This window comes from Glandiceps talaboti, chromosome 2, assembly GCF_964340395.1.
Source record: "Glandiceps talaboti chromosome 2, keGlaTala1.1, whole genome shotgun sequence".
Lineage (NCBI taxonomy): Eukaryota > Metazoa > Hemichordata > Enteropneusta > Spengelidae > Glandiceps > Glandiceps talaboti.
The window spans coordinates 15,839,895-15,854,483 of NC_135550.1; the positions used below are offsets into that span (position 1 = coordinate 15,839,895).

The window sequence follows — 14,589 nt, forward strand, 5'->3', positions numbered from 1 at the left end:
CGAATATCCCCGTTAGTATAGTAGTTACAATAGTCTAAAATATGACAAATGCTTAACGTTTGAAATAATGGCTTAAAACGAATCATTTCAATCACAGTGGTATTTAAAATGTTGATTAGTGCAATGATAATGAGAAAATGCACCATGCATTAACCTCTTCTGCAGTGCTTTTTATCATGGGAACATATGACGCCATTGCTTTTATCAGAGCTGCCTGATTCGCCGATCACAACACGATTTGGTCAGTAACGTGATCTTCATGTCTGGGGAACAATACTGCCGCATTCAGTGTTACATACTGAAAATGTTAAAGTTTAAGTTTTCAGGAGATGTTTGAAACAAAATGGTGAACACTCCAATAGACGAAGGCGCATAACCACGAATACTAATGACACTTACATCCAGTCAAACGGATTACGTAACATTAATTGATTTCATGCATTTCCGAGACAAATTGAAAAAAATGACACATTAAGGAAAAAACCTTTATTGTTCATAGCAATTACAGATTACATTTGTCTAAAAATTCTATGATTCTATATTGCTTTTTACTATTTTGACTTTAGTTAAAATATTACAAGAGACATTGTTATATTACAAATAACACGTTTACTATCACATCAAATATTCATATATTGTAATAGACACACACAGGGGAACCTTCATCTTATTACCCACTGTAAAATGCTTTTGTATATTATATGTATGTATGTATGTATGTATGTATGTATGTATGTATGTATGTATGTATGTATGTATGAGTGTGTGTGTGTGTGTGTACGTGTGGAGGCGTGCATGCATGTGTATCCAGTCCATGCGCCAATTTCAAAATCCTAGTTCGAGTCATGTTCTTGATATTTGGTTTAAGGCAGATAATTTGGTTTAATATCAGTAATTGTGTATTTAAAGTTTTTTTAAAAAAACAACAACACCATAACACTAATACTTCAGTTACGACGATGTCGCATTTAGTGTGGGAATAAGGAATAAACAATCTCCCCATCAAATGTAATGAAAGGCTTTGGGGAAAAATAATTGAAATGTATTAGTAACAACGTAAACATAGGCGACACCTAAATGTGCAGTTAAGCAACGTACCGTAGTAGTCACCATTATTGAATCACCTGACACGTCTTCAATTAACTCAATTTGATGCATACATGCAGTCTGAGTACATTTAAGCCGAAATCACGTATTACCTGAAGCATGAAGATTCTTAACATAATTATCAGTAGTCTGGTTGTCTTTTTGACTTCCTATAAACCCAAAGTAATTCACTAATTGGTTATCATTACGTTTCACAATATGGGGAAAGGGGTACGATCTTACGCTCATTAGACATATAGATGATTACTTGGATGATTTAAGATAATTTGCGAAATGCCATACAACTCTCTAAAGATAACGACGACGCATCAGGCTTTCTGGATTTTGAACGTATCGCCTAAAGGTTATTGAATTTTAATGGTATTTACGTTTGGTGAACTTACGATAAGTCTATTAGTGGACAAGGAAGAAATAATTTCCATTCCTAATGAACGGTACTTCGATAGACAGGATCAAGTTAAAAGACAGACTTGGAAAGCAAATTTAGTCTAATATAACAGTATACACAGAGATATGGCAGCAATTGAAAATATATAACATCACGAGTATAATTTAATTTTTCAAAACTATATTTCTGAAACGAGCATACGATTTTGTTGATTTTGTATGTATTATTTGAAAACGTTAGTTTTTTGGTTACAAACTCTCTTATTAGTTAAAAGGGACAGAACTGAAAACATGTCCTTGCAGAGCTGCAATAACTGAACGTATAATTGCAAGTGCTGCCAATTGCTAAAACTGTGTCTGTCGTAGAAAATACCATTACGACCGATCGCCTTTCTTTCTATCGATTACAGTTTTCAAAAACAAAGAGTCTACACGAAAATTAATCACGTACGTTTTCAATACGTTAAATTAGTTGTTCATCATGTCATGATGTCATATGATATTTTGTTTACGCCATATTACCTGTACATAGGCAAATTGATCAATCATGACATATCAACGACATTTAGTTGTTTAACCTGCTTGACGAACGTTTTCTTACCAGAAGACGTCTGTGTTTAATATTCTTTTGGTACTAATGAACTTTTACATCTTTGGTATTTGGCAATATTGTATTTTGATTGCTTAATCTGATCACTACTTACCCCATAAAGAGAAGCATTCCTATCCTCTCAAGGTCAACATACAAATATTTCCATGAGTCAGCAAGCAATAGTTTATCTTCAATAGTAAGTGTAGGTTCCACTGTTTCCGAAGAGGAACTACCACACCCCATCGTTTCAAAAGGGTGAATAATCAGTGGATTCCACCGGGTATGCTACAGCCGCCGTCGATAAAATGGAGACTGAATAAACACAAAAAACCTCTGCAGTTCGCCAAATCATCAGATTTCCATGAGATATTGACTCGCCTCGGACAGTGTTGATGCCGTGACTAATTACTGTCTATCAGTTTTGATGTACCAATGAGTGTACAATAAATAAACACCCAGCCTTGATGTTAGACTAAACTGCATGCGATGTACGATCGACAGTCGACAGTGAACAGTCGATTGCTACCTCATAATCACGTGACAATCGATTGTCAGAGAACCTTCATAATCCATAACCGAGGGCGATCAATTTGTATGACATCGATGGAAAACAAAATCACCTTGTCTCATAAGAATCAATTTGATTGAAGAGTTCAATGGAAGAAGATCCTCAAAAATTCAACTCAAAATGTTTACTTATCAACTGATCGTTTCTGTTTTACCCTTTATTAGGGTTGCTGTAACTACAGTCACATGGTTTACAATTTCACACGTGGTGACGTGTCCAAAAGCCTTTCTTTAGTTGCTTCATTGGAAAATTCAATTACAGTAAGCGAGATCTTCACGTTCGAAGATGATAAAGTGTATTCTTGTATTTAATGTAGCATACGTGTCATTTATAACACCTTGTACATCAGTCAGAATATTCAGTCTGAATTTAATGCAACACTTTCAGAAACAGATACGTTACCACATAATGGCCTTAAACGAATGGACAGTGAACGCATGGTATAGTGACATTGCACCAAAATCTTCAACCAACGGCAATGGCATCATTAATAATACTAATCTGGCGATGGCATTTTATATAAGAGTAAAAGAAATAACCTTAAATGTGAAATGAGTTATTTCCAAATCCAAATATATGTCGGGTCATATTAGATTATATCGCCAAGCCTATGCTTTACAGAAGTCAGTCATTATTATCCCCCATAAGTGATTCCCTGTAGACAAATCTGGGTCATACTTTGCCATGTCTAACTCACGAATAAGTGGATTGAACGAGGAATGATAATTATTATCGTGTTTTGTCGAAACGAAACAAATTACTCGCCAAACGTTAATGAACCGAACACTTGATAGTGTACCCTTGTAACATTATGTAATGATGTATTAATCGCACGAAACCAATATAAATATCGTTGCATTATCCCTACCCTGTTGATGAACCAGAAGATTACGTGTGTCACAATGTAGAGGCAAATGTTTTACGAAAACATTAGTGAAGTTAAACGTAAACGATTTCTGCGTTCGTCACTGATTTAATTTACTATAATTGCAATTCTTTTTACTTTTCCGTATCAGCAGGCATGTAATGACGTCAAAAATACTTCGCCGTCTATATAACTGCTAAAGTCAAACACAGATTTCAGAGTAGTCGTCAATTGAAATATATTATTTCCATATGCACGTACAGTGGAGAGATAGATTTAAAGAGCGTCCTCTCTGTTGCAATAGTCAATGGAGGTTGCTGGGCAGGTGTAAACATGTTTTATAATGTTAGTTGTATATTGGTTCTCATGTGTTAAAGGTTTTGGATGTGAATAAAGGCACTGGTCAGCATTTTATTACCTCTTTAATCCTTTGCTTCAAGAATACGATAAATTGTAATAAATGCAAAAATGGCTTCCTCGCTGTTTCAATATTTAGCAAAACGAGTCTGGGCAGGAAGCCGACGTAATATCTGGGTTGTAATTTGCGTTGGTTTAGCATGCTAATAAAGGCGTTTTCACAGGAATTTTATGACCAGCATATACTTGAGTTACAATGATTATGTTTATTGAAGTATATATAGGATCTAGTCACGATATATAAAAGAGTGGCTAAGCTCAATGTATTACCTGAGCCACTAACATTTTATCTAGTAAATAATCACTGTGATACATGCCAGTATGTTAATTAATCCGAAGAATGAAAACAACTGAATGTTCCTCAGTGGCCATATAAAAAAGGAAATAAATCAAACTCTAATCAACTGAAAATTGTGCTGTATGAAAGCATTCCCAGGTCATTTAAAAAATACTTACATATAATAACTGCAATTTGATCAGGACATAATCATGTACGACGTTTCGACTAAAGGTGACCCCCAGTTGTTCTTTGAGCGAGGAGCTTAAAATGAGGGATTGACATTATTTAGATAAAAAACGTGATAAAATATTGGCAAAATTAATAGTCGTACATCCAGAACATCTGCTCGCTCAATACATACGGTGTATAAAATTGAAAATCTATAATCCATCTTTGGAAAACTAGTCAATGTAGGTTTGTGATGAAATTTATTCTTCAACGTTATTTATGAGGTTGTATCAGTAGAATTATAGCATATATGTGAATAATGGAGGTGTCAAACTGAAACATGATATGATATGTCAGCAACAAATAAGTGAACGTTTGACAAAGTGTTTCAGAAATACGATATGGAATTATTAAATTTATATATGTCATTTTATTTTTTCTGCTCGAGGAAGACATATGGTGATCTCTGCAGGAGTTTTGTATTACGACGATATGGTATTTATTGTAGTTGCTTAGAGCATCTGTTATAGTCGAAACACTATCAACATTTTTATTTTGAATTTCACATAGCTCGTTCAAAAACCTACTTGGAAAACGACTCGCTACAATTTATGTATACCAATCCACATGTTAAGTAGATCATGTACATTACCAAAGGTAAATGCTATACACGTAAATTGTCGCACCTAAAATCTTCAGAAATATTCTTTTCAAATCAAAAACAAGAAATCATGACAAAAGTGTCTACTCTTAGAAATAACCACTATACTTTCCTAGTTAATGTCTCTGTAATCTATTATTGTCAGTCTCTCCAACTGTAGTATTGCCTTATATCTCGACTTTTCAAAGAAAACGCAAGTGCAACGTTTTGTCTACAAACATGTACATGTACTTGATGGAACTGACCCAATCACCATATATTTTACAACCATAGTCGTGTACTACTTTTTAAATATTCATCACGAACAAAAACGCCGGGGGACATATGATCACTGCTAAACAGGTGTGCATTTGCATTTACAAGTTGCAGCTACACATAGAGAAGGTGGTCGAATGTCGAATGTCGAATATTGACTTTTTGTTTTCATGAATGGAAAGTGCTCGAGGGTGGCATATCATTTCAAATCGTGTGTCAAATACGGTTTTGGATTTTATATTAAATCTCTGACGTCCAAAATAATCATGAATATTGTTTCAGGCATGTGGCCAAGATTAACAAGTTACATCTAAAGGATAGAATTAAACAGGCGTTAAGAAAACATATTCCCTAATACATTTATTGCATTATATTACATACTGTATGGCTTTTCTTATGATAGGTAATGACTGCTGATCTTGTGGTTATTGTTTTCATGGCAGTAGAATGCGAAAATATTACAGTGTCTTGCGAAAGTTCCAATTTAATTTATGGCAAAGTTTATTTATCGCCGTACATTGCCCATGGGCAATAAAATTGGCTCGAACATTATCCCGGATGTCCATACGTGAAACATTGTAATAACCATTTGCATATTTAGCTATAGTATAAATTATTTAAAAAAAGAAGACATTGCCAGCAGTGGTTAGAGATTTATTATTAAATACCCAAAATGTAGTCCTTTGTTACATCTACCGGCTTTAAATAGTGCCCGTGGCTATTTTACATTTTGTTACAACAGTAAGAGTAATAAGTACCTGTCTTGTCATGTTACAGTATGACTTTTAATTATGGAGAGCCAGACACGACAACTTTAAACCGCTGTTTAATCTTTATCGATGCAAATGTATCATGGTGCTTGAAGTATTTGACGTTTCCGTGCTTCGTGTTCGCAGCAAATACCCTGCAGTGTACAGGAAGAGATTAATCGTTGGCTATTATCACCCTGATTGATGTACCTGTCAGAGTGTCGGGAAATGATGTCCTTCTTTGACAACTAGTTTACGACAACGTTGTAATGGCACATTGCAAATATTTGGACTAGGTTGTCAACATTAGACTTCGCACATCGTTCACTGCAGGCTACTCACACTGTCTCAATGATACCCTTGTACGCGTCAGCGACTCTGAGGCATCACTACATGTAAAATAGTGCATTGGAACTGGAATTCATACAACTGATTTCACAAGCTCATCGGAATGGACACTCGTTAGCCCACACCTTTAACTGCTTAAAGTCAGGAATTATCACATTGCGGTACGCGGTGAAGACAGACAGTTACAAGTAATTAAATAAAACGATAACAATCAACAGCTTCTGATATCCAAAGGGTCTATAAAGCCCAATGATATCTGGTGAAATTATTACAAGGTATTAATATAATAATGAACATTCAAGGCTGTCTTATCACGTGCAATTCTTTGGGACAGTCCATGAGCAATATATCATAATATAATCAAAGCATTTTTATGATTGTGCCTTTCATTATGTTGTAAAGTTAGTTTGCGAACAAATGCTACATATACCTAACCAACTCACAACGTTAACATTACAGTTTATTAATTGGTTATTCCTAGATTGAATCATATGTGGTGGAGCCTTTCATCAATTTATGCAGATTGTGCAAGAGCGATATTTCTATTTTATATACATATAATTTTCCAATATCGTGTGACCAAAGAAATTAAGAGTGACATAAGGGGCCTTGTAACAACAAATTGACAAAAGTGTAGTGGCTTACCGTTTGGAAACGAGCATTTTCCGGCCGAGTGAAGAAAAATGTTGGGGAAGAATATAATTATAGCTTTTAAATTTATGGAATATCGAGAATAACCATAGTGAATTGGAATGTTTTAACTCATATTTCGAGCACCAAAAATAATGTACAAGTGGGTTGTCGTGACGTATGTATATAATACCGAGGACAGTAATTTTGCCAGTGAATGGTGCAATATGTCATGCAGAGCTACAGTGCAGAATTGCCATAAAAAAGTCGTCCATTACCATTTCTGGCCATTTCTTTTGAAGACTACAAGCAGCATCCACCATATTTGAATCGTCGTAAGACTGTCTAATTCAGACAAATATCATAAGATTGGTAGTTAAGGCAGATTTGTGCATAAACGAGACAATAGTGAATTAAAGTGATGTTTTTAATTTTTTTTCAAGTTTTTTATACAGCATGATTCCTTATCTCTGGAAGTTGCACACACAGTCGTTGAGATGGCAGGCCGAACGGTTAACACACAACTGCTACGTTTGTACATGTACACTGCCCTGGCGTTTTCTGATAAGGTTATATAATCGTAATTTAACTATATACGGAGCATCTTTTAAGATTAAACGAGTAAAACCTATGGTAAATTATATTGCTATTCACTCATGGAAACTTGTGTTTCATATCAGACCAAATAAGGATACTTCTCTTAGCATCTATACATGCAGGTATCGATGTGTGGGGGCATGACGTCTTGCCTCAAAGTTCAATGACTGTCTCCAAACCTTTCTCCTTCTACTTTAAACGATTGATAGGCTTGGTAGAGTTTCTACGATTAATATTCAATATTGATTGTTATGTACGAGTACTCCTTTGAACATCGAGGACTGTACATTAAATTGGTATCCATCTAGTAGACCTACTCAGTCAAGCACACATACGTATGTAGTCATCTATTAGCACCTCTCAGGCAAGCATACATACTATATACCTATGGTATGAGTATTTATAGCTGTAGCAATGAAATCAATCACAAGTGAATGCTTTTTATTCTGATTTCATTCAGTTACGCATACGGTAGTGTGCTTCTAAAGGATTCAGTATTAAAGTATTCGCTCTCAAAACTACTTTGAAGTATTTGAGATTATAATCTACAAAAAAAGAAACAGTTTAAAAATATCGAGCGAGTCGTGATATTAACCTTAATCTCTCGCTAGTCAAAGTCGTTTGGAAACGTCGATATGAAGGTGTATTAATCAATCTCTTTTTAGATCTGAGATTAATGTATACAAATAGCGAACATGTGTTACTTGTCATCTACTTGCACATAGGCCAATACTTTGTATTTGAATGAAATATTTAAACTCATTCGGATAAACTAGGTTACGGATATAGTTCTTTGAACAAGGAAATGTTGAATTGCAATATGTAATGCAATAAATAAATAAATAAATAACTAAATAAATGAATGAACAAATAATGATTTAACAAATTACTGGCAAACATGATACATAGGGTGATATTGTTCCTTAATTTGAACTAAGAATGGTGTTGAATTTTCTTGAACAAAGAAGAAACGGTTTAAACAGCTGATATTATGTTAGAATAAGCGAATTGTATGTTTAAAATATATAGTTACCATTAACTATTCATAAAATGAATGCCATATGCTTTACAAAAACACATAATTATAGTATTTTTCAACTTTTTAAAAACCTATATGACAAGAATGGACGTGAACGTTGTTCCAATATGTCCTACGGCTATGATAAAATTCTACTATTAAGCTAAATGCGTTCTTAAGTATCACTCTCAGAGTATATCTGTCTTAAATGCCAAAATTCATATAATATGATATGATAACTTGTCTCTGTTCATAATTTTGTTTGGGAAAACATACTGAGACTTCTTTTTGATAACATATGCACACGGTTCCTTAAGTAAATATTTTGTTACACCATGACAAGGATATCGATTGTGGAATGATTGTAAACATACAGTGTGTATTGTTGAAAGAACACGTAAGGTTGGTCGTCCAGTGTTTATCCAATCGTTATTGCACTAATATTCACTAATGTGAACTTCGTTAGTATTACATTAATGCATTGACATCACAATGAACTCCTCATATTAAACTTTGCATGCTTGAACGCACTATAAAATCCCATTCAAAATGACATGGCATGACATGACATGACATTGATTTGGTAGCTGAACAAAAGAGGAGAAATCCTTTGCTTCATAGTTACGCTCTTACCTGTAGCATATTACAGTCACAGTAATCCAATAAAGACAAAGGAATTATATAAGACCATGACTAGTTGTAACAAAGATATCGCAATAAGTCTGTGTTAAGCATGTATTGAGTATTGTGTTCATTACTTTAATAGTTTGATGAAGCTGTACTACATTTAAAGGCGCAGACCACTCTATTTAAAGTGCATCTATTCAATACAGCAAGATTGTATGGGAAGGAAGTTAACATTCAGGAAATTATCGAATTTCACAAGTATGGTAAACAATCAGCAGGTTACTTTAAATACCATTCTAGTCACTATAAATCTTATTTAGCGTGAGAAACATGTGCATTAAGTTTTACGACCACACAGCTTTGTTGAATGATATGCAAAGCAATAAAATAATACTGCATCCGACACAGAATTCTTTAGTACATTGATTCGATACAAGGACAATGTTAATAGCCTAAAGGTAAAATAACAATTAGGAATAAAGCTAAAGTTCCGATGTTTGAATTGAAGGTTGTTGAATGTTGACTATGTGGCTCGTTTATAAGGTTGGATAGCTATAACCGTAAACTCGTGATTATTATGTGAGCGAACACAAATGATTTAAAAGTAAAGTATATTATCTACACTGCTGTTATACTGGTCAATATGACAATCATGGTTAGCGTTGGAAAACTTATCCCATTTCCCATTCAGTATATATATATGTCCACGTGTACAATTTTTCTTGCATGCACGGATTTCAGACTTTTCGTACAACTTACTATGTCATGAATTTGTAATTACTGTGTTTGAGTTCAGACATGACGCTGTTTAAACATGTGGTCAAACACCCGATTAGAGAAATGACTATATTTTGTGGCAATAGCTCACATGGGTACACTAATATTGTATGTCTAGAGATGTCATTCAAGTTAAAGTTTAGTGTCCTTTGTTTCATTTCCTTGACGCTCATAACTATGTATTGTTATCTTAGGAAGCTCCTATACGTGACTTAATGTTATTCAATTATTGTAATGACCACAGCATCGCAGATTTGAGACTTGGGTTTTGACCGCGGAGCTGGGAACACCTGTCTCTCCTAGCTCTGGGATTTAATAAAAGTCTACGTTCCAGTCATAGTTCATACGTTATATATCGTCTCATATGTAGTTTATCCTTTTAATACAATATTTGCTGATTTTAAGTTTCGATAAATACATGTAACTATGTTGGAAAGCTCTCGCTCAATTGAGTAGTGACGTGTGTCAGATAATAGAATGGGTGGTCAAGAAAGATTTACTAAGCATGATGAACAATACGCCATTGGAGATTTTTTATCTAGATTGAATGGATGTGGTCTTATAGCGTATGGAATAATGCGGTCTGAATTGGATTTTATCATATTGTTGAATATGTATATGTATTAAACAAAGCCGTGTCGTGTCTACGGTGAACTGGTACTTTGTTAACTTACAAAACCCCACAAAATTGTCGTGCGTCTATATTAAACCACTATTCACGAGAGTTGTGCCATCTGTGAAAGTAGCAGCGCTCCTGTAGCTGATCTTAGTGAACTAACAGTATCATTGATATTATAGTATATATTATATTAACGTGTGTGTGTCAGAAATAGCTGCCAACTGTAATCATCTAAGTGACAGCTCATAAGGTGAGTCACGAAAGTGTTGTGATATGTCACGGAACAGGTTTTCAGATTTAATTGAATGATATAATTGAAATATTAAATTTCGAATGACACTTTCAGGATGTGGTTTCTATTGTTTGAGCATACAAATAAAAAGTAATGAGTCTATACTGTTTGGTATTGAACTTGGAGCATGTACCGTAGTATGTTATTGGAGCGTGTGTCTTATATCAAAATACTGTCATGATGCGGTGTACATGTGCGGGTTTTAAAGAAACTACATTCGCTGTAATTTCAGTACTTTTTTTTTTAGAAAGATCACATTCAACAACAATTTCAACGACATTATTAAAAATACCAATAATTTTGTCATTTTAACTAGACGTACGTTTTATTCAGAAGTAGTACTTACATGTTGAAATCGTGAAAGTGTTTGGGTGTGGCACCAAAAATCAATTTAATTGGATTAATTGCACCATATACATGTATGTGTGCAGCTACAAAAAAATAATATGTTTATCAACAGGCGATTCAATACTATTCAGTTTCTACTATATTACGAGTAAGTCATCATATCTAACAAAACGGTAACTTTATTAAAAAAAACCGCAGCAAGTGCAGTTTTATAGTTTGCATTGGAGCTACTAGTTTATTGATTGTACAGAACCGTACAGTATTGTATGATGCACACAATTGTCTTTTTTGTTATTTTTACCTTCAGGAAGAAGACTGAGTCAATAATTAAATATTTGTACATCTGAGTTTGATTTTAATAGTAATGTTGTAACCCGAATGTGATATGTGTAATGAGCATTGATTTCTACATGACGATGATTGGCAGGCAGAGAAACAAAAACACTGTTAAGGCAAAATTAAAAAAAAAAATGTGTTTTTCCGATAACTCGAACGATCCTTGTGTAAATCGCCGACCCCGAACACAAAAGGGATAGAGATTCTGTGTCTTCTTGACCTTCATGTACGTTGGTTTGCCTTTCCCTAGTGATGTCTGTATATATTTCATCCAAGTATTACAGAAAGGGTATTCTGACCGATATTTCGTTTGTTGAGCCATTTTTCAAAATTTAAAAAACAAAAAAAGGAAAAATAAAATAAAATAAAATAAAATGCCGACCTAACAACCCTATCTTCTGAGGCCAAATGGTGAGAAACACATAATTATATTTTTCGTCCAATTAAAAACAGAATGAGAACAACAACTAGGGGGCCAGCATTCTTTTTTCACGAATGCAAAACATCTGTTACATGTGTTTGTATTTAGAAAGTCGGACTTTTATTAGAAACACTTTAACGTCATGGAGGTGATATCGATTTTCTGTCATTAGGTACTGTCACCTACCAGTATTTTTGCAATGTGTTGATTAAGACCACATATTGCTCTGAAAATTACAAGTATGTGTACGCTATTTAAATGTGTTAACAGGGATATGGGGAAAATGCAAATGTATAGTACGGTAAAACATATTCACACGTAAGTTATTACGTTTGAGGTTTTGATAAACGTTAGAACGCGTACCCCTACGGGAGCAATTATCGTGCAGGCGTACAAGTAATGACGCGTACACAATTGTGTTTAGTTATGCGTTCTAAACACAAACGTGAAAACCAGTGGAACGTGAACGTGTGCGTTGACATATTCTGTCCAGAAGGCCAGACACATGTCTTTGTTTTCTAAATTTGTCGGTAAGTTTTTGCCATTTTTCCTGCAACTACCCAAACCAAAAACTGAACAATTAGTTTAAAGTTATGCTTCCGAACTCTGATATAAAAATACGACTTTTAATAGAAGAAAATGACAAAACCTCATTACGTATTTACAGTTACGTGTAGAACGTCATTTTGACGTAGCGTCGCTTGATACAGAAAGCCCGAGTTGCTTCGAATCACGTGACTATGACGCTCCACGTATAGAACACATGCAAATACGCGCATCTAAACCTCTCTATTTTCATTGAAGCAGACGTATTATTTAAGCTTCAAGCTTATAAATCTCAATGGATTTTTTTTAAACTTATTTTTTATATCGGCATAATTTGAACGTAATTATGTTTGCATGTAATATTGAACGAACCTTAATTGGAATAAAGTTGAAAAGGTGAAACTTGGGGTTATGGTGATGACGTAATTATCTATGACGGTGTTGTACTAATCAAGGTAATTATTGTGTCAACATATCTTCAAGTGTTGTTCCAGATCTCAATATTGGTCTTGGTGTTCCACCCGCTTCTTACAGAAATCACTGTGTGTAGTCATCAATGTTCACTCTGTTCGTATATCATAGGATGCGAATTATTGGCGAGGGATGCAGCCTGGAAATACAATGTGCCACCAACGTAGTATTCAAACACCTAAGTGTTATATGTTCAAGCGTGCCCTATTTACGTCAATGGATTCGTGAGTGCCGTAAAATCAAAGCGATTTATCAACTCCCTTTCTAAATGTGTCCACATTTCATATTTGTTGCCCAAGGCATGTGGTGACACTAGTGGTGTGAGCTGTAATTAGCTACAAATATAATATTTACTGGTTTTATGTACCACTGCAGCTGGTAACAGGCATAACATAACGGAGGTGCAACCATTAATCGTTGTATTCAAAAACACAGTCAGTTTTAGAAAAACAATATCATTAAATTATATTAATATTATTAGTCATCTATTACAATATCAGTAATGTAAGCTTTTCTATTCTTAGCTGTAAATGATATCAAATAATTAATGTAATCAAAAGTTTAACGTTCTGACTTCAACTTTGTATCAAGGATTATTTCACCACGCATCGTGACACATGGACTATGCAAGTTCATTTTATTCAGTACTAACACGCATTTTGAATCTAAATATTTCACCCCCTTCTCGACATTGAGCGTTACATTATGGTCTATGTGACCTAACTAGTGTATATTTAGCCATTTAATAACACATTAAAAAGTAATATATTTCTAACTTAAGTGATAACGTATACGAGAATTCTGGTATGTACGAGTCAGTTTACACGTATGGGATGACACGGAGAGTCAATTGTAGTTACAGATAGGTCACGTTTGATGGTTTCAATCTAACAATGTTATTTTCATATCTTTTAAACAAAGTCCAAAATGTACTTCAAATGTACCCTGTAACGCCTACTACTTTAAGTCATGCCACGTCTAAAATCATTAAATATACTGGAAAATACTTTACTCACCCCATGAAGAGAATCATACCCATTCTCTCTAAATCTATATGTACCTCTTTCCAAGATTCGACAATTAGTCGTTTTTGCTCAGATGTAAAGGCACCTGTGTCTTTTCCAGCAGAAGAGTGATGGCAGCCCATGGTGGATATAGGAGTAGTTATTTCTTAGAGATACGTATACAGCGTACGCGTTACAACAATATCACAACGAACTGCGAGTGGTACCAGCCTCCCGGCTACTCTAGAACATAATCACCGATTGATGCGAGACTACCGGTGCAGCATAGCGTTCTGACGTACGTCCGCGGTCGGTTGTTGTTACTCTGTCGCGTGATGTGTTATGTGACGTCAGGATATTAATTGAATGCATCGAAACATTATAACAGTTTTAAATACAAATACTAGCATCACATGACTGGTGCCCACATATGTATACGCCATACAATTGGGACAAGGCTGCATGAATGCAATTAGGGACATTTACACTTAATGTATTATTCCGCG

At 34.7% G+C, this 14,589-nt stretch overlaps 1 protein-coding gene across 1 annotated transcript in view; it reads right to left on the bottom strand.

The window, feature by feature from the left end:
• The window catches only part of LOC144447821 (neuroglobin-like), a 33,142-nt gene extending 18,722 nt beyond the window's left edge, over positions 1 to 14,420 (bottom strand). Inside the window, exon 1 of the mRNA XM_078137924.1 lies at positions 14,096 to 14,420. Coding sequence (XP_077994050.1) covers positions 14,096 to 14,226 — 131 coding nt within the window. The 5' untranslated portion in view covers positions 14,227 to 14,420. The remainder of the gene's footprint in view (positions 1 to 14,095) is intronic.
• Between the last annotated feature and the right edge of the window lie 169 nt (positions 14,421 to 14,589).